Source organism: Mauremys reevesii, linkage group 3 (assembly GCF_016161935.1).
Source record: "Mauremys reevesii isolate NIE-2019 linkage group 3, ASM1616193v1, whole genome shotgun sequence".
Classification (NCBI taxonomy): domain Eukaryota; kingdom Metazoa; phylum Chordata; order Testudines; family Geoemydidae; genus Mauremys; species Mauremys reevesii.
The window spans coordinates 151,284,553-151,312,305 of record NC_052625.1 but is presented as its reverse complement, the minus strand read 5'-3'; the positions used below and the strand labels follow the sequence as shown (position 1 = coordinate 151,312,305).

The window sequence follows — 27,753 nt, the reverse complement described above, 5'->3', positions numbered from 1 at the left end:
TCAGCATTATACCACTCTTTACTATAAAAAAAAACCCAATTTCCAGTAATTCTGCTGACCTAGCTCTTGATGTTTACACAGTGTAGAAATATATGTCTTGGCACATATAGACTGTGCTTTTTTTTCAGTAGACACCAGTAACCACAGTTTCCAGCCCCAACTATTAAAATGAACAGAAAGATGTACTATAAAATAAAATTGTTTAAAATTAGGTTTGTGGCCTTAGCTCAGCTTCGATGTATTTACCACTTTCATGAACATACATGAGACAAATATTTTAAAGCCAGAGTAAGTCGCATATTTATCTGCAGCCAGAGTATGTTACAACTGATACTGTAAATATAAATCATTCTCTCACTTGTGGCCCACGATCTCCTGGTTTCCCTGGTTTTCCACTTGGACCTGCTACTCCTGGAACTCCTGGAGTGCCCTAAAACAGAACGACATACAAAGGAATGCTAAGAAACAACGTTAGTGGCTGAGCGTAACTGGTTCTGAAATCTGCCACAATGGACACAGCTACGCTGTACAAAACAAACAAACAAAAAACGATGGCAGCCAGTACGTGAGCTTGGGTCAACTGACTCGGGCTCATAGGGTGGGTTTCTGAGCCCAAGCGGGAATATGTACACTGCTATTTTTAGTTGACCCAGGCTCTGAGACGCATTGCCGTGGGTTTTTGTTTGCAGTGTAGATGCACCCAATATACGTAAGTGAATAGCACGTTTAAGAGAAAATTATTCTTATCCCTAACATAGAGCCAGAATTGCAATGGCATTTAGGTGCTTAAAGATGGAGATAGGCACCTAGTGGGATTTTCAAAAGCACCCAGGTGCCGCAGGCTTCGTTTTTATTCAGGGTTTCCTGAATCAAGATCACATGATTTGGTCCTATTGTAGTTCTGTGATTTGTGCAGAAGTCATGACCATGAGTCTACAACATTAACTTCAGTGATTTTTTGGTAGATTTGAACAAATGAAAGACCAGCACATTGTCCAATACAGCCACCAATATGTGCTATAAAGTTCAACATTTTTAATTGGTCATAACTACTCAAATATTCTTCTACTTGTCCTAAAGTGATAATTTTTCATAATTATTGGGTCTATAATTACCTGATCCAGTTTCTGTATATTGTTTTCTAACCCAACAGTAATTAAGGAATAAGTAAAGTTCATGAAAGTCAATTGAGTAACACCACTATGAAAACAGAATCAAGCCCTAGTAGTTGTGTATCATTTTTAAATTAAGAGTTTGCAAGTTTTAAACAACTTCTCCCCTTCTTCCCTTTCCAATAGTTTTCAACATCATAATGTTCATTTGATATGTTTTTTCAAATATGATAAAGGATTCATTTGATGGAGTTCAAAACCAGCATAGTGGAATTCTCTCCTTTTTGGGTTATATCTCTTGGTTCATTCTATGCTGAGGTATTATATTTACCGCTGATCCAGGTGGGCCTCTGGGTCCTGTGGCACCATCTTTTCCTGTGAAACCCTATTCCAAAAATGAAAATATTTACAGATTAATAAGGACAGGCCTAAGGCTGCAGCAATCTTCATTTAAAACTAGTGGCCCTTAAAGCTATGTATAATGGTGCTACTCATAATTAATGCTAAAATGTATGTATAATTTAATGTGTCCGTTATTTAAATATGCACCATTGCTATTGCCAGTTAAATAGCTCATTGGCACAGTTTTACTCAAATTAAGAGAGCCTCAGGCTGCTGACTCACTGAGGGTGGAGTGCCTGTCTCTCAAACACAGCCATATAATGATTAGAAATCTGCTGCCTCCTTCCCAGAGCTGGTATTGGAGGCTCAGCCCAAAGTGACTGATGAGCTCAATCAGAAAGAAGAAAGGGGCCCATTAGGTCAAAGATTCCTCCTTATTGCCCCACTTTGATAAAGCAAAGCCCTGCTCATGGAGAGGATTAAGCAATGCAGAGAATAAGCTTCTAAAATGATAAAGGAAGCAGCTTCTGAATGGTCTTGAGAAGTCCCATCTAAACAGCCTAACACAGCAGTTCTCTAACTGGCTGTTAACTCCCAGTGATCAGAGGTCAAGCATAAAGGGACAAATCCTGCCTTAACAGTAGATTCTGTACATGCACATCCCCCATGTTGTGGACATGCCATTCCATGGGGCTCCCTAACAACAGCAGACAGAATGTGGGAGGGGACCAGGATATTAGCAGGGTCAGAGGAGCCCTGCTCACTGGATCTCTCATTCTCTCTGCATAGGAGTCATAGAGCCCAATCCAGTCAGTGAATTTGAGTAGCCTCTGCACAAGTTCTGTGGCTGTTTTATGGCCCATGGGTGAAGATTTCCTCCCCACAATCTTCCCGGTCCCCACCAAGCATCTTTCCTGAGTCTTGCTGGACTCTGGGCAGAGGACTTGTTTCTAAAAAAGGAAGAAGCTGAAAAACAGAAAGCAGTGCTGGAGTTTCATGTGCTACAGAATAGAGCATGGCTTGTGCCATAACACTGTAGACTGAAGAGACCTTACCCTGTCACCTGGTGGTCCCACTGGGCCAGGTGGGCCAGACAATCCTGGGGTTCCCTATGGGAAAAAATAATGAGACATTCACACAAGACAGAACACGTACTTGAGCTGTACTAAATACTCCTATGGCAACAAGACCAGCTGTATTTTAACAATGCAATGCACTTTATTATTTATCACGTTTTTCCTTACTTCCCTTAAAAAATGTGCTTTACATTTTCAATCCTATTACCAGAATATAGATCTTTTTCAAAAGCCTCTCCAGCCGTGGCTTACTAATGTTGACTAGTTATTAAACACTTGGTACTAAACTCTGGTTATAAGACAATCCTCTATCAATTCGGTTGTTGTGCAGTCTCTCTTTATTATCCCGTTTTCCCATTCCCACTAGTCTCCGCCTGTTCTATTTTATAATTAGCTGTTGCCACATTTTATATTCTTTCTTAGTATTGTAGCTTCTGTGTCAAGAAGAAACACTTGAAGGTAGTTACAGAAGGCTTCATGGGAACTGAGGACCTCCCAGGGCCTCAGCACCTTGCAGGGTCAGGCCCAGAATTACAGGAATTAGAGATGTCTTCTGGTCCATTCCAGGCATTTTCTACTGCCTGAGTGAGTGTTTCAGATAATACAAATAGTATAGGCTGTATACTATCCTCAATTTACACAAAGGGTTCCTAATTATGTAAACGCATGGGCAGACTGAGGCTCATATATCAACAGTATACATATGGTCCACAGCTGTCAAAACAAGTCATAGTCCCAAAACTCCCCCTGAAAACAAATCCCTGAAAAAGACAATAGACGTGTTCTTGATGTTTGATTATTCTATGCATTCTTAGTTGTTCTCCTCTTCTAAACTTAATCCCACATTCAACATGGAATCATTGCCCTTACATATATGTACAACTGCAAACAAGCTGAATTTAACATTGATTTCTCTATTTATTTATTTTCTCTTATTCACATTTTAAATGGTTTCATATTTCCTATAATTCAGATTGCTAATGTTACCCAGCACATATCCTATGCAATAAACAGGGAGCAAAAAAGTTCTATTCACAACACTGAGAGTTGTATGAAAAGTGTCCATGCATCACTGTAGAGGCAAATGACATAAAAAATTAACTTACTGATCGGCCTGGTAGCCCTGGTTCTCCAGCATCACCTTTCATTCCTTGGCGACCCTATAATCATCACAAATTGGTATTAGGAATACAATTTCATGACTCGGGGCTGGTCTTCACTATGGGGAGACTGATGCTGCTTCAGTCGATACAGCAGAGGTTGATTTAGCGGGTCTAGTGAAGACCCGCTAAATTGACAGCAGAGTGTTCTCTGGTTGATCCTGTACTCCACCTCTCTGAGAAGAGTAAGGGATGTCAACCGGAGAGCATCTCCCATCGACACAGCACAGTGAAGACACAGGGGTAAGTCAACCTATGTACATGGACTCCAGCTAGCTGGAGTAGTGTAGCTTAGGTTGACTTACTCCGGAAGTGAAGACAAGACCTCAGAGTGACATTACAATGTTTTGTTCTGGAAACAATTTCATCAATGACAAGTTCCAAGCAATATGTTTCTTTGGTGTTTTCATACTTCAAAGTCTTTCAAATTGCCTGGGACAAAACAAAAATATTTATCACATTCCACAAACACAAGGAATGCATTTAGCCTTCCATGCTCTTTGGCATCCATGGGCCATCCTGATGAAGTTTTTCCTTCAAGCATACACGAAAACCATATATTGACCTTCCATTTGGTCCTTTCCTAAAGGGAATGTGGATCTAATTTCTACCATCATGTCTTTTTGGTTTTCTGTTTTGAATTAGGCCATTTATAAATCTATAAGAATGAGAAGATGAATTGTCTATTGAATGTAAAGTGTGTTTTCCAGTTAGAAGCCAACTTTGTTAATATTCCTAATGAGGAATAACACTTAGCCATATAGATTGGTACAACATTCCAGATATCCCTAATATACTCTGATAGGAAACAGCAAGTTAAGACAGAATAAGATCTTCTCTGGCTACATGATGAAGTGACCAAGGCAGTAGTAGTGTCAGGATGCTGTGTGGTCACTTAGGGCTATATTCTGCTCTCTGACCAGTGTGAATCTAGGGAAAGTCCACTGATGTTAATGGAGTTACTTTAGATGTTCATTAATGTAAATGAAATCAGAAGTTGGCATGGATATCTGTATACAAGAAAGGAACAGCACCAACAAAGCACTAAAAGAACATAAGACCAAGCTTTAAAACTTGGATGCCTAAATTTAGGCACCCATTACCTGCTTTACACTTCTAACTGCTGATTTAGTTACCTAAAGAAAGAAGCTAGATATATAAATCACTGCAGATGTGCATAAATCTGTGAAAAAGCTTAGCTGTGACTTCAGGTGCTTAACTTCCCAACATCCAACTTTGAAAATTTGAGTCTTAGAGTCTGAAGGTCTGGACAGTGTATAGAAAAGCAGTAAAACAAACCAGTGCAATACACCACACACCACTTCATATATAATCCCCAAGACTGTAGTACATGTAACACTCAGGGTAAAATAATGTGACATTTTAAAGGCAACCAACTTTTGAGCTACAGGGCAAGAAGAAATGACAAAACATGATGGTCAGAGACTTTCGGAGACCACTCCCATGATGTATCAGTTCTCTGTCTCCACACAGTTTCATTCACAGATACAGAATGGTTACTCACTGGTTCTCCTGGAATTGAAAGTCCATTCATCCCTTGTGGACCTGGTGGACCCTGAGGACCCGGTGGACCTGCCTCACCAGGAAGACCAGGTGGTCCCTTAAAACACAAAATTAAGAAGATATTAAACCATGGTTTCTTTCTAGAGTTGCAGCTAGAGGATTTGTATGGACATGCACGTGGGACAGGCCAGCAGCATGGGGTTAGTTGATACTTGAACAACATTTGAACTTGCAAGTCCTTATTCAAGCCGTACTTCCATCATTATCCACAGGAAGGTTGATGCTGCTACCCTAGTAAGGACTGCAGGATCAAGCCAAGAAACTATACTCATGCTGCCAAATGCATAGAGATATAGATATCCACTACTTCTGGAGAGGAGAGTGCCCCAGAGAGTGACTTCCTGCCTCCTCTGACCCCCTAGAGAAGGGGAATCATGAGGCAGAGTTGGCATTCCCAACTTTCCATGGCTCCTACCATTGATACACATGATCTGGCTCCCCTATGCAAAAAGCAGAGGACAACAGGATCCTAGGACACACAGACCAGATACACATCCTGCTTCCCAACGTTCTTCTATATAAATAACATCCAGACTTATCCCTACTCAGAAAACCCTTAAACTTGGGTACTTGGATATATTAGTTTACTGTAGACTTTAACATCCAAATTTCATGTGATGTGCATATAAACTTAGAAATGCATTCCAGAGAGATACTTACGGCAGGTCCAGTCAAACCCCTTTCACCTCTAGGCCCCTTAGTGCCTGGACCACCCTAAAATAGACATTTGAAAAGAAAATAAATATACACAGTGAGGGAAGGAGAAGATAACTTGTACAGGTGCAAATTATCCATCCCCACGATAAAACTGACCAGCTGAGCCAAGGTTTCAAGCAAGAACAAAGTTCTTATATGAACAGATCTTGGCATGCTTGGTGTTCAAAGAAGCACTAATGCAGGAGTAAGAGCTGCATCAGGACCCAAATCAGCAATAGCCTCACTGATCTAGAGGACCCATGTTGATGCTCAGGAAATAGGGAATTTATGCTCTCCAAGCAGCACTTTGTGGACTATGAGCCCCATCTGTCTCCATGTGGGGATCATAGAAATACTACAGACTGGGAATTGCAGTACCCCTGAGGACCAGCTTCTGAAGGAGTGAGGAGAACTAACATGAGACAAAGAAGGCTGGGAGTAGGAGAGGGTTTCTGTGTTGCCGTTCCTCATTGACCTCAAAGAGGTGGAATGGCCCATTCTCCTGTCCCAACTGACAGCTCCATTTGAAGCTGTTTGTTACCTGGGATTACTGTTTTGACCATACAGCCCCTTCAAGGCTCTCTGCAACTCAATGCACAGAGATGGGAATGTTCTGAGCATGCACAGGGCCTCTCTGGTGTCATCCCCAAAGACTGAGTGGGCAATCACGGACTCAGGAGGAGCAATCACTCCATGGCAGCCATGAGGTTTGGATCCCACTCAGGATACCAGGGTGAACTCTGACTATGGAATCAGCTCCTGCCAGCTCTGCTCAGTGGAGCACAGTGCATCTTAAAAGAAGCTTATTTCAACCTTTGGTCCTTTTGAGAGAGTACGGTTTACTTTCAAAACTAATCTCAAAGAGCACTGAAAGATTGTTTGAAAGGGCCAACATTTCTCTAGGGCCAGAGAGACAGGATTAAAAAAAGAACTAGATAAGTTCATGGAGGATAGGTCCATCAATGGCTATTAGCCAGGATGGGCAGAGATGGTGTCCCTAGCCTATGTTTGCCAGAAACTGGGATAGGGCGACAGGGGATGGATCACTTGATGTTTACCTGTTCTGTTCATTCCCTCTCGGGCAGCTGGCATTGGCCACTATCAGAAGACAAGATACTGGCTAGATGGATCTTTGGTCTGACCCAATACGGCTGTTCTTATGACAGGTATCCATGTTTCTTAATGAAATTCAAATAACACCACCACCATAGTTATTTGGAGAAAATGTAAATAAAAGAATAAAGAAGGGAGCTCCTATCTCAGTCTCTGACTCACACAAAGCAGGTGCAATTCCATCAATCGAATTTAGAGCTCAATAAAGACAGAATGTGAATTTACCACAGTCCTGGATCAAATCCCACATTGACTTGTAAATGTGATAATCCAACCTCATGCTTTTACTAGTTAAGAAATCAACAGTACTGCATAGTGGACGTTTCTCAGAGTGATTGCAGACATAGCAGAACTTCATTTTATGGGGAAGGGGGAACTGTATTGTTTAATGCACTGCACAGTGCAAACTGTACTTCTAGTTATAGTGAACCTTTGCTTATATTCTTCCTTGAGAGTAATGACATAACTGATTGGAGCTGTACTGCCCAACCCAGCTCTGCAGACACAAAGGTTACAAGTCCCCTCCTTAAACGCTGCCATGTAATGCTTATGATAGGCCACCCACCCCCATCCCTCCTGAGCCCTGGGATGGAGTCTGGGAGCACTGAACTCCTTGAAGTCAATTGGATGGGTTCTCTCTAGCGACTGATGAGCAGCTGGGACGATCTTAGAAGGGCTGCAAATTCCTAATACAGCATTCTAGGCTGATAACTTCAAAATGAGAGAAGGGCCATGGGGCTGAAGATAATCCTTCACACACAGCCCTATCGTTAATCTCCCCATCCACAAAGAGGTAACCAACTTCTTTCCTCAACAAAGTAAAAAATGGATAAAATGCTGACTCCATTTAAACCAGTGCTCTTTGGATAAAATCCTGACTCCATTTAAATCAGTGGCAAAACACCCATTGATTTAAGGGGGGCAGCATTTCCCCTCTTCCTTCAGAAGTTCTGAGGGACTAAGTGTGGCCACAGGGTTGCATTAACCTCTGCAGGCCTATTGCAGAGAGAATGACTCAGGGATCTGAAGAAGGCTGTTTGGGAAAGAAGTGTGGTGAACTCACTTGCATCAGCTGCTCATTTGCATTGTCCCATCCTGAAGGGAGGCTCCAAGGATCCTCACTGCAGAGCAGGTACAAAGCCCCTCTACATCACCGCCAGTGAGGAAAAGGCCAATGCAGAGTAAAAGTAAATGGCACTAATGCCCAGATGTTTAAAGGTTTTTAAGTATTGCTGTGCTCAGCATTGCAGTGCATTAGGAGCCTAAGCCCTCATTTTCAAAAGGGATTCAGGCACTTAGGAGCCAAAATGCCATTGATTGTCAATATGATTTTGACTCTTAAATGCCTGAATCCCTTTTGAAAATGAGACTCATGCTTCTAAAGCTGTTAGGCACTGCAACACTCAACACAGCCAAGCCTAAATTCCTTTACAAATCTGGGCCTAAGAATCTACTTCACCTCCTATTGCGCATAATACATGGCTAAGAGATGACCTAATAAATGACCGCCCAGGCCTTGAAGACAACTATATTGCTCCTGTGTTATGACATTCCCCTCTGACTTACAAAGGTAAATTCTCTCTATCTAACTGAGCCACCATATATTCTCTATAGATACTTGTAAGTGCAAAGTGGAGGAAGATTTGCCTTTTGTTGGATCAGGTTCTGTCTCCCTTACTACTCCTCGTTGAGTAGTGTCTTACTCCACAGGTAAACATATTGACTTCAGTGGGGCTACTTGAGAAGTAGCATACTACTCAGAACAGATAACAGTTGTAGAATCTCACTTGTGTTTTAAACTCAGAAAAAAGGGGAACGGGCTAATTTAAATGGTGACATGGATCTGGTGATCCCGAATTTCTTCCTCGTTGATGTTTGTACATCTGACAAAAACCACCCCACGGTATGGCACTCATGAGCACAGCTGACATTTCCATGTAGTAAAGGAACACCAGGAGATCAAATGCAAGGGTTCTGTGAGGTCCAGATTGAGGTGCATTAACAGAGCATTATGGAAATGCTTCTTTGATTTCTGACATTACTGTCTTTCCTTATTTTAAGAAACACGTCCCCTAAGTTTAGAAAACCAGACAATTTCTCTGTACTAATAGCTGCTTACAGCAGGTCCAGGAGGTCCCGGGGGTCCCACGCTGTCTTGTGTACATGTACAAGCATTTGGAAGAGCTGGGCATTTTGCTTCATCCCTCTGAAAATTCAAGCACAATCATCACACACTCTCTTTAAAAGGAAGCTATTAGATGGTGGTGTTTTTTTCCCCCCACAGCAATAACAAAAACAATCTCCAGAACCTAAGAAGAAGAAACTCTATTTTGAAGTATAACAGAGTTCAACAGAAAAATAGTAATTTCCAAGATTTCCTACTGTGTTTTTCAGATTTGTTATTAGTTTATTTCCTCTAGGATCTTCTTAAAGCAATGCTTGTGTTCTATGCTTGTGTTCTAATATTTACAACAGCGGAGGGACAGGAACACACATTGGTGCACAATCTTTATTGTGTTCCATATGCTCTAATTCCAAATTCTCTTCTATTCCCTCCCCAAGACAGAAAATATTGTATTGGACAATCAGCTAACAGACAAAAATAAATGGGATTTTTTTTCAAGTTCAATCCTACAACTATTTTAATACAAATGAATGTGGACATGACGTACATAATAGCAAGGAAGTTAAATATTATTGCAATTTAGAATATATTTCTGACTCTGTCTGATACTTGTCCCATCATTCTTGAGCTGAATCATTTCAGCACATTCTGAACTTATTCTTTCCTACAGAAGACATTGAAATACAGAGCTGTGCATTGCCAGCTTTGACAATTGTGATTGACATAGGCTCATAGGTATGAGGCATAATAGCTGGCTAATATTAAAGTTGACAAGTCTTTTATGAATACTATTTCCTGAACAGGATCTGGTCCACTTACACTTACCATTGAAGGAAGATCACAGCATCTATCACGGCTAGTCCAAACTGCATTACATACTATGTCAAAACTCTGGATTTCAAACTGTAAAAGAAAGGAAATTTCTTTTATTCCTTGATGCATTAATTATAAATGTTTCAAGAGAGAAGCAGAGCCTAATATGAATAAATTTAAGAATGAAACATCTACAGGATGCTCCATTTTGTACATAGTTAATATACTTCAATTTTACTCTGCTATTTTTGATAAGAATAAAAGAAAAAAAAATGCTGAAAACACTAAAACATTTCATTAATACCAGGAACTACCCCAAGGACCGATGCTTCTGTTGACCTCCTGCTCCTGTTCTGGCGCAAAAGGTAACTGAATACACAAATATTTCACAACACTTAATGAAGAATGCAATTTCTACATCTGCTAAATGCCTGTACGTGTCAACATGGAATCTGGCCTGAGAACATCTGGAGTAACTTTACGGACTGCAATCCCTGGGTTGTACATTAACCCAGATCCATGTGTGAAACTGACATCAGTGGGGAATAGTTTGGAAGGAAGACTAAGGGAAGAAGATGGCCATTAGATAGAGCTGCAGGATGACAGCAGTTTCTTCTCTTTCACCTATGAGCCCTCATCCTGCAATCTCATCCCCACAGGCAGACTCAGGTGCCCACCAGAAACCCATTAGGGTCTGCAGATGAAGATTAGACTGATGAATTAAGGCCCCTATGAAACCCAAATAGTAGTATTGATCATCCACGACATATATAGCGAGCCCCCGTTGTACCAGGACAATTGACATAACTTTCATAGCAGCAGCAGTTGTTCAGCATAGATTATAAAGCCAGAAGGGACTTCTGTGATTATCTAGTCTGACTTCCTGTATAACAGCAGCCATAGGACTTCCCAGAATTAATTCATCTTTGAACTAGAGCATATATTTTAGGGAAAAAACCAACCAATCCTGATTTTAAAAGTGCCAGGGATAAGTTGTTCCAATGGTTAAGTACCCTCACTGTTAAAAATTTGCATTTTATTTCTAGTCTGAATTTATCTAGTTTCACCTTCCATCCACTGGATCTTGTCAGACCTTTGTCTGCTATAACAGAGCCCTCAATTATCAAATTTCTGAATCATGTAGCTTAGTTCTTGCAGTACAAAAAATTTACAAAATTTGTACAAGATCTGGTGCTACAATTGGTCTTTTACTGGTCCATTCAAGTCCTTTTATTCAGAAAATCAAAATTTATCTAGAATTCATGAAGATGTTTTGAGTTAAGAAATAAATACAAATGTATTGCTTACTGTTGCTGATTTCCGATCACCTTTCAATAGTTTGCCAAGTATTTCAAAGCCATCAGTTGTGATGTTTCCAGACTCCTTAATTGGTTTCTCCATTACTTCACTGCAATCAATGTAAATCTTAACACTTGTTGAGGTTACAACAATATGAACCTAACAAAAAAGGGTATAAAAAATAGCAATGTAACTAAAAACATGTGAATATACTTGACCTTTAATAGTGTTTACCTTTTTATGTCTTTTTATATTATTTTTGTTCCCTTTCCAGGAACCTAGTTTCTAAGGGGGAAAGTGCTAATTTCAGGAAACTATAGCACCTTATGGCTGCTTTAAAACAAGTTGAACATTTGGCAAAATGAATACACAAGTAAAATCAAGGAGTAAAAGAATAGTATCATTTAAACCATAGAACTACCATGAGCAATTTACATGAGTTTTAAAAGCTTGAATAAAAAATACTCTAAAACAGAAAGAAACAAGCTAACAAAGAACAGAACTGAAAGAAGTAAATGTAACTTCTCTTGCTGTAAGAGCTGGGACCACACAAGAGGTTTATGAGTCTGCTACTGATGTGTAACTAATAGACCTGATCTGATAGTTGAGACAGTAGATTGTTTTAGATCCAGAGATCCGGGGTTCAAGTCACACAGATGAGTCAGGCAGGAGTGTCGTTACATGATACATGAAGACCCAGAAGGGAGAAGAAAGTGGGGTGGGGACAAAAAACAAAGCAAACATACCAGATCCACCAGAGAATAGAAAACTGGAAAGAAGAGAAAAGGATAAATGAAAAGTAGTGGAAAGAAGACTGGCCAAAAGAAATGAAAGACATGAGCAAAGGAAACAAGGCTACTGAGAAAGGAGAATGAAGTCTGTTAAGGAAATCAGGGGTAATTAAAGGGGGAGGGAGAAAGATATGTAAAACACACTGTAAACATACTGATTTGTCCTGTTGTGACTGTACATGGTTAAGTACCAGATTATGCCTGGATAAAATAAAAGGATGTCCCGCCTCCAAAATATTCAGTACTTTACAGCTTGGTTCCACTCCGGGACTATATTTACCTATGGACCAGTTGGGTCAAGCCCTGGCACAACAGTAAAGGGGACACAACATCCAGGAAACAAGTGATAGAAAGAAAAGGGACACAGATGAGCTGTCAGAAACACGTTTCTTTTTTATTTCAACTTGACTTGCTCTTGAATTTTTCTGTAACCAACCAGAAGGCTCTCTGATCACGAGGATAATGTGTCCACTGTTGCCTTATTTATATATGAATTTTTGCCTATTTACAGAATTTGGCCAATTCTGGCCAGAGGTCAATAATTTTAGTCCTGACCTAGGGCACCAGAACAGTTTCACAGGTCCTAAATACTCTGCCTGTTAAATATCACCATTTAGGAGAGCTAAGAACAGGAGCAGACAATTCTTGAAGTATATCTATTTATGCTCAAATTTTCAGTTTATCACATCACATCCTGTACAAATAACAGATCAGTATTTGGTGATTACTTTAAAAAGTCTGGCATAAAGTTGAAAAAAACAGAAACTCTTTTGAATGTCTTCAGTCAACAAGTGACTGACCAATCTCCTGAAAATTAGATTTTTTTCATGCTAACTATTTTCCATGTAGAGTTGTCTCCAGGACATTAGTTTAGCTTATCTAAAACCCTCCAAACATTACATATTACTGTATATAATTAGAATTAAGACTTTACAAACTGCCATAATTCAGTTAGTTTCATGATCTAATACTACATGTACTATGAGCTTTTTGTTAATTTTCCCAATTTTGTGTGTTAATCAAATGAAGAACTTTTGCAAAAAAAGAATAAGAGTGTAATCCAGCATGCCAAAAATGTGTTATGTCCAGATAACTGGGCATAAAGACCTGGATGGTGATGAAACCTCCCATAACAAGAAATTTCAGGCATTATGACAAGATCCTAAATTCATTCTCATTTAGTATATGAAACACGATTAATGTGTCATAGCAGCTTTTACCAAACAATGTTATATTAAATTTAACCATGCTATAGATATGTTTTACTTGAACTAAAATATACTTAAAGTGTGCACATATTTTTCACCTACACCCAAAGCCTATCTGCATAGCAGTTAAGAGTTACACTGTACTACCTAGTTACAAACATGAATTATAAGAGATGGGTCTAAACCAGAACAATGTATATGAATGCCAACATACTTTGGAAATGTTCATATCAGTGCTGTGCTACTTAAACTCCATCAAAAGTAGGAAAAACACCCTAGGGTTCCTTTCAGTTTTAGAGTGAAAATTTAATAAGGTCTCCCACAGACACTTGCGAATCCTCTGCAGGTCATCACTAGTTTAAATCTGAATCTGAACCCAGGCTTGAATTTCACAGATCAACCACATCTGTAATTAAAATGTTTGCACATTTACCTAAAGTTGATCGTAAATATAAGATATGTCAGTTCATTGGTTTGAATTCTTTTTTGGTTTGAATTCACATCCCCCACTTTAAGAGAAACGTTCCTTCCAATTTCTAACCAACTAATGTAAAACATCATTTCTGACTAAGTTCAGTTGCCATATCTGGCACTGAAGAGTTACAAAAAATATATTCTTTGCAGTAGCGTGTGTCTGCATGGACCATACTAAAAGAAAATTGATGATCTTTGTTAGCTACAACTAATCAACAGACTATGTAAACTATTGTTCCATTAAAAAGCTACACATCATAAGAAATAAAGTGTATTACGAAGTTCTCTGCAGTCAACTTCTGGAAGACTGTAATCTAAAAGACAATCTAGCATAGTAAAAAGAAAGAACAACAAAAGATATCTGTCTCTCCAAGAGGTTTAGATGTAATTTTAATGGCTCTATCCAGGAGCCAATATTTTTCCTAAGGGACTTGCCAGATTCAACAGCCTTCATCATAGCCATGCTACACAAAGCCTACAAATATGCCAAAGTGAATTTCCCCTGTACCGCTAGCTGTAGGTTAACTGCTTTTCACTGAATGAATCTGTAAGTCATCAAATGAAAACCACAAAAATGTTTGATATTCTGGAATACATTTGGTCATGTTTTAAAGATGTGTCATCTTTTTCACACTGGATGGCAAAAAAATTCTAAAGTACATTTTCCAATGTGTTCGAAACTGCTCCCACCCCCAAACCCAAGACTTTCAACTAGCTGAAACTACAGATATTCGTTACTACAAAATACTCATGTTTATCACAATGGCCTAGGGGACAGCCCAAACTTTCAGATAATTGGGTGTTCAGATAAACGGATGTTATTTCAACTAGCGTAGGACTATGTGGTGGACACACGGTCGATTTGGCTAACTAGGATTTCCACATACAGGGCATTCAGACAGCTGGAATTATACTGTACTGATAATCAACACATCTGACAAAGAATTCATCCCTGCATATGCATGTTGGGCTTTAAGTGATACCTAGTGCATGAGCAAGGGAGTCCCTTCATGCCATCATCAAGAGTCTGATTCACATACAGCAGTCAGGCTGGAGAGAGTCCAATGGCCACATTCTGATTTCAATTACACTGGTGTGAAATCCAGAATACCTCCAATGAAGTCAAAATTACTCCAGATCAACACTGGTGTAAATAATCTCAGACTCTGATCTACTGATTCAGTTCTGGGAATAGGTACAAGGCATCATTCCGCTACATCAAAGAATGGATACATATTTCAATTGCCCCTAAAGAATAAGGAATAATCTAGTAGTCAGTTTATGGATCTGGATTTTCTTAAACACTTTGCAAATGGCTGCTGCTCCTCAGTTAGTGGTGATCAGGTAGGTATCTGCATTTATTTAATGACAGAAATAACGTCAAATGCTACATTCTTATTTTGCCCTACTGAATGTAATTAATGCACACAACTAATTCCCTATCTTTCTGGTCCCATTAGCTCTGACTTATAAGCTGATCTTTATTACGAGCTGTATCAGAGAACTTTGTCACCTCTTCTGTATTCATAGTAGGATGCTAAGAACAACATGACACCAGCTGCCAATATACGTAATGATGGACACCTCAAAAGAAAGTTGGCAGCATAGCGCTCAGAGCTTTAGAAAAATGACTCAGGTATTTTATAGTCCTCTAGGAAAGCACTTTGAACCCTGAGACTGACATCTGGAATAAGACATGTTAAGTGCTATTCTGCATTTTGTAACTGCTTTTTTGTTATAAATATGAATATAACTTTCATGCCAAGAAAAATATTTATTCTACATTTTATTGATAGTATTACTCCATTTCTGTATATGGACAAAACTACTTAAAATTCAAGTATCTTACTGAACTGTTATAGAAAGAAAGACAAAGGGCCAGAGGCCAAGCATAAAACAGAGACCACCCTAGATTTAGGGGCTATGCAGCTGTGATCCAACCCACTTACTGACATCTTTCCCAAAGTCCCTGGGATAAACATTTCTTAAAGTGGAGAAAGAAAAGTTCATTACAACAGAAAATAAATGTACCCAAGATGATGTTTTTGGCAGTATCCTGTGCTTGTTACATTATAAAAAGCTAGCAGTGAGTGACTTTTATTCACTTGTGTTTTAATTAGGTGTGAAGATCATGGCTCAACATACTAAAATGCTGGCACAAAAAAAACCCAGTTACTACAAAGATGTTAAAAAACCCTAGCCCGCTTTCACTGAGGACCCAGGGAGTAGGATAGGATCACAATATGATCTGGCTCAGCAGGCAATAATAGCAACCTGAATTTAGTATTAATAAAGGGATCTGTTGCAACCATATGCAGTAGCCAGAAGAAAGCTAAGGAAAAGAGAGATAAAGAAAAGCAAAGAGAACATATATTTCAGCTGATTAAAAATGTTATTCTAACTCACTTTCATAGCTTACATCTAATTGCTTAAAAAAGAGATTTTTAGGCCTATGTATTCATATGGTCTGGGCCAGACTCTTTCATCTGCTCTTTGGTTACAGGCAGACAAGCCTGTTCGGATCAAATTTTCAGAGTTAAGTAGACAAAACTGGATAAGCATAATCTGTGCATAAAATTACTACAACTGTGTGACACTAGGGTAATAGTCAAACATCTCACTAGTTATTTATGCTTTAGACATGCTGGGTTTCAGTCTAAAAATTTCATTTACATCAATTATCTCTTTTAATCCAATGTTCCCTTATATACTTTTTCTATTCAGCCATTGCAGATTCATGTGCCGACCCCATTCCTAGCAAATGAGCAGGAGAGGCATTTGGTGTGTATGCATCCTGCACAGATACTACATAAAAAAATAAAACCTTAGCATTTATGTAGTAATTTTTATTTGTGATTTCAGAGAGACTTACAGAAGTTGGTGTTGTCCCTGTGTTACAGATGGGTACTCTGAGATAGTGAGAAGTTAAAGGAATTGATCAAGGTCCCAGACTAAGCCAGCTGCCAACAGAAGAACAGAATCCAGGTCTCCTGACTCTCTGTGCTCTGCTCAACCAACAGATACACTTATCTCGTTCATCTATATGACCCTATGGCTGTCTGAGAGCTGACATTCTCCCAACACGGTTATTAATCTTGAGAAATCAAGTAAGTTTTGATCCTGCCTGGCTCAAGGTACAGCTGTAACTGGCAAACATTTTATCAAAAATGCTATGCTCATGCTGGAAGCTGAAGGTGATGATACAGACAGAAGACATTCTGGTGCTAGCTTTCAGAGAAGTGAGTAAGAGTTCCAGCTCAAGAGAACATACTTGCAAGCATACTTTATCAACCAATATGTGCTTTCTCCAGATACAGTAATTTACGCAATTAGTTAAGTACTGTACACCTCTGCTAAAATTAATATTAAATATTTTAGACTCAATATTTCAGAAGCCATTGCACTTAGTATAATTAGTGGGCATTACATGTATCGTGCTTGTTAAGCACATGACTCCAATTCAAATAGCTATTTATCTTTTAAACTACTGATGCCTCACAAATTGACTGCATATTCTCACACGCACACATATCTCTGCTCCTATTTCTTCCTCTTTTCTCTCTTTCCCTAGGCTCCTCCCAATTGTTTCTCTCTATGGATTCTTTTCCCTATTTTCTGCTTCATAATTTTCTTGCTGTCTCATACACTTGGAAGAGTCTCCCACCTCTTGTCCACATAGGGCCCTCCCTCCACACCTTTGGCAAATCCTTTCTAACACTGGACCCCATGTCATTTTCACTGACATCAATAGGAGCTTGAAAAGTATTACTTCAGGCATCTTGTTTCACTGTGATTTGTAAACCACTATGTAAATGTATGTGTCTGTACAGGGCCAGCTCCGGGCACCAGCTAAGGAAGCAGGTGCTTGGGGCGGCCAATACAAAGGGGCTGCACTCCGTCCGCTATTGGGGTGGCACATCCAGGTCTTTGGCGGGAATTCGGCGGCGGGTCCCTCAGTCCCTCTCTTCCTCTTTGAGCTGCTGCGTGAGTGCCGCTGAAGAGGAAGAGAGGAGGTGAAGGACCCACTGTCGAACTGCCGCCGAAGAATGGAGCGGCACGATTGAGCTGCCGCCGAAGTGCTGCCACTTGGGGCGGCAGAAAAACTGGAGCCAGCCCTGTGTCTGTACAAAGTATAAATATTACAGCTGTTTTTGTTTGCTTGTTTGTTTAATAGAGAAGCATTTGCAAGATAATATGCAGATCATTTTAATCCTTTACCTTGTGGAAGCTTCCATAAAAGATTTTCTTTACTTCATTATCATCAAAAGTTACTGTCTGAACTTCCCCTCTTGTATCCTTGTTAAAGAATGACAATAATTTGGTGGAAGCTGCAACAAGAAGATACAATAAATAAATGTCATTTGGGTCACAGTGCTGATGTTATTCAAAGAAGAGAACGCCACCACACTAACAATACATACATATACACTGTACAGTTCTACCAAGTATATTTTTAATTGTATACACAGCGATTACTGGGACAGTTTTAAAGACCCAGATTAGTGAAAGTGTGCATTCCACTGGTCTTAGATTTAATAATGATAAAGAAACATAGTGCTTATACAGATTTTTGAATAATTAATTGAAATACAATATTAAAAAAACATTTAGAACACAAAATAATATACCTTTTTACCCGGTAGGAATATTTTGGTTTTGAAACAATTTTGGAAAGAATACAAAACAACTGTAAATTTCTATCTACAAATTCTCTATGCAATAAGTAAAATCGTCCTTACGATCAAGAATTACTCCGACTTGTGGTTTGAAATCCCTGTCTGTAATCTGCCAAATTGCAAATGGCTCATTGGGGGTTTCCGAAAGAATGCGGAACAGCAGTATGATTGTGTAAGCATGTGGCAATCCATCTGGATGAAGCTCCCTGTTCAGAGAACATGAGGATATTTCGCATCAAACATGAATAGAAAAAGGAAAGATCTTCATCATTTTCACTTTTTTTTTTAAAAGACAGGACATAATCAAAATGGGAAAATTACATCGTTTAGCAAAGCTCAGCCTGTTAACTCTTTAATCAAATAGCAAAGAATTAAGCAAATAGAAATCACATTACGGGCTATGTTGAGACCTTAACTCCCAGCCTGCATTAGAGTGGAGGTGGGGAGAAATTGATGCAAGACCAGCAAGAATAGGCATTTTAACGGCATTCTGGTTGACTCAGCCAGGGTTTTGGTGCCTGACCTCTGTTACATTTACAGGATGTGGAGTGGGCTGCTCCCATATAAACTCAGCTGGTGATCCATACAGGAAGAAGATGGGCCATAATCTAGTTCTTGCCCCACACATCCCATTTTGAGTAGTCAGGCACTGGGAGCACAAAGAACTCAGCTGTAGCTGGCTCACATGCAGAGGGTGCAATGGCAGAAGGAGACATTAAATTTATTCCACAGATGTAGTGCAGCATTTGGGACATGCTTCCTTAGTTGTCATCTGTGGATTTTTAGGCTTGTGTCGTGGACCCTGTTAGATACCAAATGACAGAAAACCACAAGTAAATGAAAGTATGTTAAAGGGAACCCGGAGGCCTGGCTGAGCAATGTCTGGAGTGAAAAGAAAGCAGCAGGGTGGATGTGAGGGAAACTGTGAGGAGTAGGAGCAAATTTTGTTTCAATTTAGCCAATAATATGGCTGACACTATTACTGCTGAAATTCTGCTATTGGCTGAGAAGGCCATATGGCACCGTGAGCTAAAACAGAGAAACCTCAAAAACTGGTAGTGAAGCTTTTATATATTTTGGATAAAACTGACAACCCCTTACATTTAGTATCACGCTACTACAGTAACCATATCGCTGCTTCAATAAAAGGTGGCTGACATAAGGGACAAGATAAGCAAGTGAATATGACAAACCTATGTATAATTCAAAATCAAGAGATAACTCAGATATTACTGCAACTGTGCCATTAGGATTCCTAGGGAACATTGTTTTCCTGAACACTACAGTTTAAATTGAATTTAATTTTCTGGCTTTATATAATATATATGTATCAGGAAGATCCCACAAAGGCTATTTTTGCTTGCACTCTCTCTACCTACCTACAGTCAGCCAGTGAACTCTTCAATATTTTTCCTAATCTGAATACACAGAAGACATCTTACTCAGGTCCCACTTAGGTGCAGACTTTGACTTAATAAAATGGTAAAGCAAGCTATAAGATTCTACTGAATGCAAACTATCTGCACTTTATGAGTCCTGTAATATCCAGAAAACCATAGAGCTTTTCTCTTTCCCAGGACAAGCTATCAAAGAGAAAGACTGGCTGACCAAAGAAGACAAAAAAAAAAGTCCCCAAATACTCCACCGTGGCACATTGAGAGTTGATCAAGCTGGCAAGGGGAAGGGGAAAGAGCCTGTTTAAATTTATTCCTTATATTTGGCAATTCTTCTATGTTTGGTCTGCCCCCTTCTATCCATTCTGATAGGGTTGAACAGCTGTCAAAAGTTCCCATAACTGGACAACTAGAGTTACATGATATAAAAAATGGGGAGGGGGAAGGGTGGACTGGCTCTAGATGTGCCCTCTGGCAGAGCAATGCTAAATTCTAAATTTTACCTGAGTGGGAAGAGAAGAATCTTCTGGATCCTCCCTTCATGGTTGGGAGAGGAAAGGGGTTTCTCCTCCATGACTGGACTTCTGGGGATTGGTCCTGCTTTGAGCAGGGAGTTGGACTAGATGATCTTCTGAGGTCCCTTCCAACCCTAATCTTCTATGATTCTATGATTCCTCTTATTCTAGCTAACTCTGTTTTTTGTGAGGGTCCCACATGACCCCCTCAGTATCTCCCTAGCTAGCTCTAGAACAGAGTGGTCAGCTAGGGAAGACTTGCTTCAGGCCATAGCTCCCTGAAAAATTCTCCATTTGTCCAATATGGTGACTGGGCTGGGTGGTGTCACATACCTGGGGCATTGTGACCACAGGCAGAAATGTGTTGCCTGTTACAACTGCTAAACAAATGGCACTTAAACTTCAGAATCAAAAACAGTCTCTCTGGCTAAGTGGTTTCTTTGTACAAGTAGCCACAGAGGGCATTTTTTTATTGTGTAGGGCCTGTAATGTGAATTAAATTAATTAACTAAAGTAGGCCTGGTTATATGAGGCATCCTCTTGAGAAAAGAATCATAGAATCATAGATCAGAACCATAAACTTATCTAGCTTAGTCTTAAAGTCATGGACACTGAGCCCTTCTTTGTACCAAAAGAACAGGGACTGTCTCTTTGTTCTATGTTCATACAGTGCCTAGCAGAATGGGGTCCTGGTCCATGACTGGGACTCCTAGGCACTACAGTAATACAAATAATAATAATCATCACCATGAAGCTGGAATTACCAACATAAGGACCTCTAATGAAGGAACTGAATAACGTTTAATCAGAGCAATCGTCGCACATTCTTTGGAGTGTATTTCTTGGGCTTCAGTAAAAACAAAAACAAAATAAAACTCATCCTCCAGCAGGTATTAATACCATTACCTATAAATTCTATTATCCTTCCCCACTTTCCCCCCTATATAAAGTGTTCCAGGAAAACAGGTTACACAGATAACTTACGATGCAGGCTGACTGAGGAAAGCATTTCTATGGAGTCTGTATGCCACATGGCTAGGGAAGGATCCTGATTCCAGTGATATTCCTTGTACAGAGGCAAAATGCTTCTCTGTTAAGTTGTATGATTCCAACATCTTGAAACCTTTTTTGGGGGGGAAGGGAGAGAAACACAATTTGGAGAAATCATGATAAATGAAAAAAAAAAACCTTCAGGATTATCCTATGCTAGGATGTTTGCATATGATTCTTACCAGGTGAAGTGTATCCCTCCAAGTAAATGAGAGGGCAAGCTGAAACAGATGAAAACTGTGTTATTTTAAAAAATTCAAATGGAATCATGAACATACAAATATTTTCAAAAGATTTTATTCCCGTAAGTTTGAACTATTGTTAATTACCAGCCAACATCTGCCACTACAATAATTATCATCTGTTTGTGATCCTAAGCTTTATTCTGCTCAAGATCAAACTGTAGATTTCCAATTATGTTGGTGAAATGTTCAAATCCTTATTTATGAGGCTTTTTAATGTACTATTTCTACCATGCTGGAATATAAGGAATAGCAAACAGATGAGCTTCAAGTATATTTTATTTTAAGAGCCCAATTCATAAAAAGAAATGGGCACAATGACACAATCTTTCCATGGATCTTTTATGCATGAGTCAGACTGCATATTATTCCTCAGATTCACAAGGAAAAACTGCAGATTTATATGGCTTCTTAGTAGTATGTGGAGGAGGCAATATGGGAACACATAGTTGCAGATGATACAAATGTACAAATATTTTCCCTTTTTTTTTCTTTTTGCCATAGAAGGACTCCAGATTTGAAAACAGATAGATTTTATTTTAGATCTTTATAAAAGTAATATTAGACACTGGTTAGCTACATCCCCAATGCAGCCAAAAAACAGTGGTAAAGAGGAAATCTGTCACATCTAGAAGTCCATTTTAGCTACCATTCTACTAGCTCTTCAAAGAAAAATAATTGTCACTTACTGTTTATTCACTTTTTAATAGAGTATCATCTCAGGGTGGGAGATAAGATAAAAATATAATAACCACTTAAATAAGAAACATGCACTTGCTCACTGGAAATGTATATTAACATTTCTTTAAAAAGGTGTAAATGGGAAAGCCTTGACATGAGAGTTGTAGCAGTACATAGTCAAATTTACTAGCTTGTGAGAGAAACATTGTCTCTTACTTACTTGAGGTAGCTGTCTCACAAATAAAAGTGAGGAGGTTCTCCTCAATCTTTTCAAAGGCATCAAAATCATCAACGATAAATACATGACGTTCACTGGGTTTGCTGGCAATCTTTGACAGCTCATGGTAATCCACATCAGCTACACCAACAACAAAGACGCTGAAACCTGCAAAAATAATGTTTGTTATATGAAAATGCAATGAATATACATGCTTATACATTATCATTGGCTCAATAACTCAATATCAAATCCCAATCATGTAGAGCTACTGTATTCTCTGTTAAAAAAATACAAGAACCAAATAATGCAAGTAGAATATACTTTTGGTATATATCCAGTCCCTTTGCACTTCCTGGATAAAATACAGAATAAAGTCAAACCCAATGGAGAAGAGTATTCAATATACTTTTGACCAAGGGATGTCAAATGGAGAAACTCTTTCTCCATTACCTTGATGAAACAGAACAAGCAATAATTTAAAGTGACGGCAAAAATAAGGCGCAAAGGGCTCATGTACTGCAGGGAAGGGAAGTTCTGTTATGGAATCATTCAGCTGCACAAAGCTGTTTGAAATAGGCAGAAGGAGTCTTTTTATGAGGTCTTCTTGCTGCTAAATAAATGGCTGAAATGGATGAATCTATGAGTTAGATGACTGAACACCCAAGGAAGAGACATACTAAACCTAAGTACACAATTTAGATCAGAAGTGCCCAGCCAATCTCCCTGAATCAAGAAGAGGAAAGTATACTATTCTGAACATTTCCTTTTGCAAGAAGAGGGTGAAGAAACTCATGCCAATGAAGACACTGAATAGAAACCCTGAATTTTCTGGTATTAAACAACTATTATATAAACCCCTGGAAGCTGAAAATGAAACTATTTTCTAATGTACAGGTTCATCTTATGAGAGGGATCCTTGAAAACATTACGGGAAGGCATTTGAGGAGAAATGAAGAGCATAACAGCTCTGGGTTACTCCCAAGACAAACTAATCAAAAATAGTTAGGCTCTGCTCTTCAATAAAAAGGATGATTAAAAAAATACTCTTCCACTTCAGACACTGTTGATCACTCTCTCATCCAGGATTCCTCTCTTGCCTGTCAGGTTGCTCCTTCTAGTTCTCTTCTTCCTCTCCTCTTCCACACTTTTGGCAACCCGCAAGACTCTGCTATTTGGTCCTCTCTTGTTTTTCTTATAGCTTATCCCTGGGCTACTCATCCACTCACCAAGCTTCAACTGTCATCTCCATGCCAACAGTTCACAAATCTTCTCTATCCCTGACCTCTCCTGTTCCATCAGTCTTGCATCTGACTATATTTCTGATATATACTCTGGAGATCATATCACCTAATTAAACTCAACAAGGCTTATGATGAGCTCCTCATGTCTTTTCCAAAACTCGCTCCCCTTCTTCCAATGCCATTGGACAATATCATCATCTTCCCCATCATCCAAGCTCACAACCTTGCTATGACAGCCTCCTTACTCTTTCACAAAACATACAGGCTGCCACTGAATCCTATCTGTTCTACAACATCTCAAAAATCTGACTCTTCCTTTCTGTCCCTATGTCTAAAATCCTTATCCATACTTTGGTTACGTCCTGCCTTGATTGTTGAAGTATCCTAATTTCTGTGCTTCTTGATTTCCATCTTATTCCCATGGTCCATCCAAATCACCCTGGCTAACATCATCTTCATCATCTCAGTCTTAGACCATGTCATTCTCCTCTTCAAATCCTTCCAATGGCATCTTCTTGCTTTGCACATCAATGTTAGCTTATCTTCTCCAGCTTCTGGACTTTGCATAATTTTGTCTCTGCCTATATCTCTCCCCCATTTCCTTCTCCTCCTTCTCTCACTGCTTCATCCTATCAATAAATCCCATCTACCACTTTCTTTGTCACCTCCCTGATACACCTGAAGACTGGGGAAAAGATGAGGCAGAAGGAAAGGGACTTTCCACCAAACAGTTCAGAATGCAAAAGTGATTCTCCCAAGAAGTACCATTTCAAATGCTGGCTTCAGCCCAAACACTGATGGCAGCAGTCACATGTATTGCTCAACAAATATGATATAACTGCCTTTATTATGCCTTTATTATGCACTTTAAGCTTTCTTAAGCCTTTGGTTGTTTGTTGTTGTTCTTGTTTTCAGTAAGTATTAGCAATCAAAACAGGTACGATATAAACACAAGTTGAGGGCTACAATCAGCCCTGTAACTATGATTTTAGCATGCTTGCTTATACTAGGGCTGAATTTGGCCAATTTAACAATTTTAATAGCTAATATGAAACCCAAGGAGGACAAATACAGAATTCCAAGGTAACGAAGCAATCTGAGGCTTAATCAACAGAGACAAAGAAACAGAGCTAAGGTAAGGAAGCACAACAAATGCTTCTATAGGAAATTAATCACCAGGCTGCTTATACTGTATATCAAAATATGCACTAAAAATGCATAATTGGAGAACTAGAGCCTCAGTTACAGTAAATTACACTTGGTCCATCTAAGGAGGGACCATAGCTGGCCACCTCCTCCTCAAAACCGGGGTGGGAGAGCCAGGGGCCTGGTCAGACCCCTGCTCAAGGTAAAGTAAATAAAGGGCTGCTGTAACTTGTGCCCACATTAAAAATGCTTTAAGGGCCTTTCCAGCAGATCAGGATCATTGGACTGAAGTGCACTTAATAATGCCCCCGCCTCCCGAATAGGGGCCAGGAGTGATATAGGACAAGTTCTGTAACTATGTAAGGGGAATTCCCAGCAAACTGTTTAAGGCTGCTCTGTCCACAGAGAGAGAAGAGGCCAGAATTAGGTCCAGTCAATCTTAATATTCTTAAAATAGTTTGAGACATTTCAAATCATACACTGTAATTCGAATAGTATCAGAGGGGTAGCCGTGTTAGTCTGGATCTGTAAAAGCAGCAAAGAATCCTGTGGCACCTTCAGGGGCGGCTCTAGGAATTTGGCCGCCCCAAGCACGCCAGTCCCGCGGCTCCGGGGGACCTCTTGCAGATGTGCCTGTGGATGGTCCGCTGCTCCCGCGGCTCCGGTGGACCTCCCGCAGGCATGACTGCGGAAGGTCCGCCAGAGCCGCCTGCCACCCTTCCGGCAAAATGCCGCCCCAAGCGCGCGCTTGGGTCTAGAGCCAGCCCTGGGCACCTTATAGACTAACAGACGTTTTGCAGCATGAGCTAGCGTGGGTGAATACCCACTTCATCAGATGCAAGTCATACTTGTAATTCGAATGTCTCTCTCAGGAACCACTACCTATTTAGGATGAATAAAGGACCAACAATACCTGATACTGTTATATACCCATATGTTAAATTGCATGACTTAAACTCTTTAGTAAAATGAATGTCAGACTCAACTTCATTCTACAGGTTGCTTACCAGAGTGCTGTATGATTGCTGCAGCTTTCTTAACTTCATCCTGCGACCGACCGTCTGTGACAACAACAAGTACCTTGGGCACACCTCTCCTCATCCCACTCTCCCAAGTCAAGACTTTTTCTTTGATAAATGTAAGGGCTTTGCCTGCAAATTGCACAAAGAATGAGGACTCATGCCACATTTGCCACTGAAAATATTTGCTTTGAAGAACAAATACAACTAATAAGAGTAGAACATAAAGGCCTGACCTTAAACTACAGAGGATTAAGATAACAAATAGGTTTTCAAAAAACGGATTATTGGGAAGGAATACATTGTTATTCACCAGACGCACCTGTTCTTGTATTTCCTCCTTTGTATCGAATATTCTGAAGTGCTCCTAGAGCCTGGGCCTTATCATCATATGTATTCAGTTTAAACTCAGACTTTGCATCATCGCTGTACTGCACAAAGGAAACCTGAAATGAAATGCAGCACAGTGTTCAGCCTTTGACCAGTGTGGCTTCAAGTGATCTCTCCACTAAAGTGAATTATGTTGTCAGTCACCATTGAAACAGGAAACCCATGACTGAAGTTATATGTAAATATAGATATAACAATGGTAAAGTTATTAGTTAATGCGTTAACTAGAAAATACTTGTTAGAACTATGGTGGCACCATATTTAGTGCTGATTCTCTAGTTCAGCTTGGGGATACAGCACTTATAAAAACTGTTAAAGGTTACAAAAAAATGCAAGAAGCTCATGACATAGCAATTAATAGGGAATGTGCCAGAATTTCAGTCATTTGATACAAACAGTATAATACACTTCCTGAACTGGAACATTAACTCATCTTGTATATTTGTATATATCCATGTAAACCTAGAGTGAATGTTCTGCCTATGTATATAATGTATATTTCATTTTGCATTTCCTTGTACTCATAGAAGATTAGGGTTGGAAGAGATCTAAGGAGGTCATCTAGTCCAACCCCCTGCTCAAAGCAGGACCAACACCAACTAAATCATCCCAACCAAGACTTTGTCAAGCCGGGCCTTAAAAGCCACTAAGGATGGAGATTCCACCACCTCCCTAGGTAACCCATTCCAGTGCTTCACCGCCTTCCTAGTGAAATAGTGTTTCCCAATATCCAACCCAGACCTCCCACACTGCAACTTGAGATATTCTGTCATCTGCCACCACTGAGAACAGCCTAGCTCCATCCTCTTTGGAAGGTAGTTGAAGACTGCTATCAAATCCTCCCTCACTCTTCTCTTCTCCAGACTAAATAAGCCCAGTTCCCTCAGCCTCTCCTTGTAAGTCATGTGCCCCAGCCTCCTAATAATTTTTGTTGCCCTCCGCTGTACTCTCTCCAATTTGTCCACATCTCTTCTGTAGTGGGGGGACCAAAACTGGACACAATACTCCAGGTGTGACCTCACCAGAGTGGAATAGAGGGGAATAATCACTTCCCTCGATCTGCTGGCAATGCTCCTACTAATACAGTCCAATATGCCGTTGGCTATCTTGGCAGCGAGAGCACACTGCTGACTCATATCCAGCTTCCCATCCACTGTAATCCTCAGGTCCTTTTCTGCAGAACTGCTGCTTAGCCAGTCAGTCCCCAGCCTGTAGCAGTACATGGGATTCTTCCTTTCTATGTGCAGGACCAATTCTCCAATTTGTCTAGGTCACTCTGGATCCCACCCTCCAGTGTATCTACCTCTCCTCTCAGCTTAGTGTCATCTGCGAACTTGATGAGGGTGCAATGAATCCCATCATCCAGATCATTAATAAAGATGTTGA

The 27,753-nt window shown here is 39.8% G+C and overlaps 1 protein-coding gene across 1 annotated transcript in view; it reads right to left on the bottom strand.

The window, feature by feature from the left end:
- Positions 1 to 27,753, bottom strand: part of COL12A1 (collagen type XII alpha 1 chain) — a 135,616-nt gene that overhangs the window by 14,959 nt on the left and 92,904 nt on the right. Inside the window, 16 exon segments of the mRNA XM_039529916.1 lie at positions 359 to 430; positions 1,444 to 1,497; positions 2,510 to 2,563; positions 3,637 to 3,690; positions 5,216 to 5,311; positions 5,935 to 5,988; positions 9,203 to 9,289; positions 10,034 to 10,111; positions 11,330 to 11,479; positions 18,012 to 18,121; positions 18,533 to 18,675; positions 21,363 to 21,501; positions 21,611 to 21,649; positions 22,572 to 22,736; positions 25,966 to 26,109; positions 26,300 to 26,423. Coding sequence (XP_039385850.1) covers positions 359 to 430; positions 1,444 to 1,497; positions 2,510 to 2,563; positions 3,637 to 3,690; positions 5,216 to 5,311; positions 5,935 to 5,988; positions 9,203 to 9,289; positions 10,034 to 10,111; positions 11,330 to 11,479; positions 18,012 to 18,121; positions 18,533 to 18,675; positions 21,363 to 21,501; positions 21,611 to 21,649; positions 22,572 to 22,736; positions 25,966 to 26,109; positions 26,300 to 26,423 — 1,563 coding nt within the window.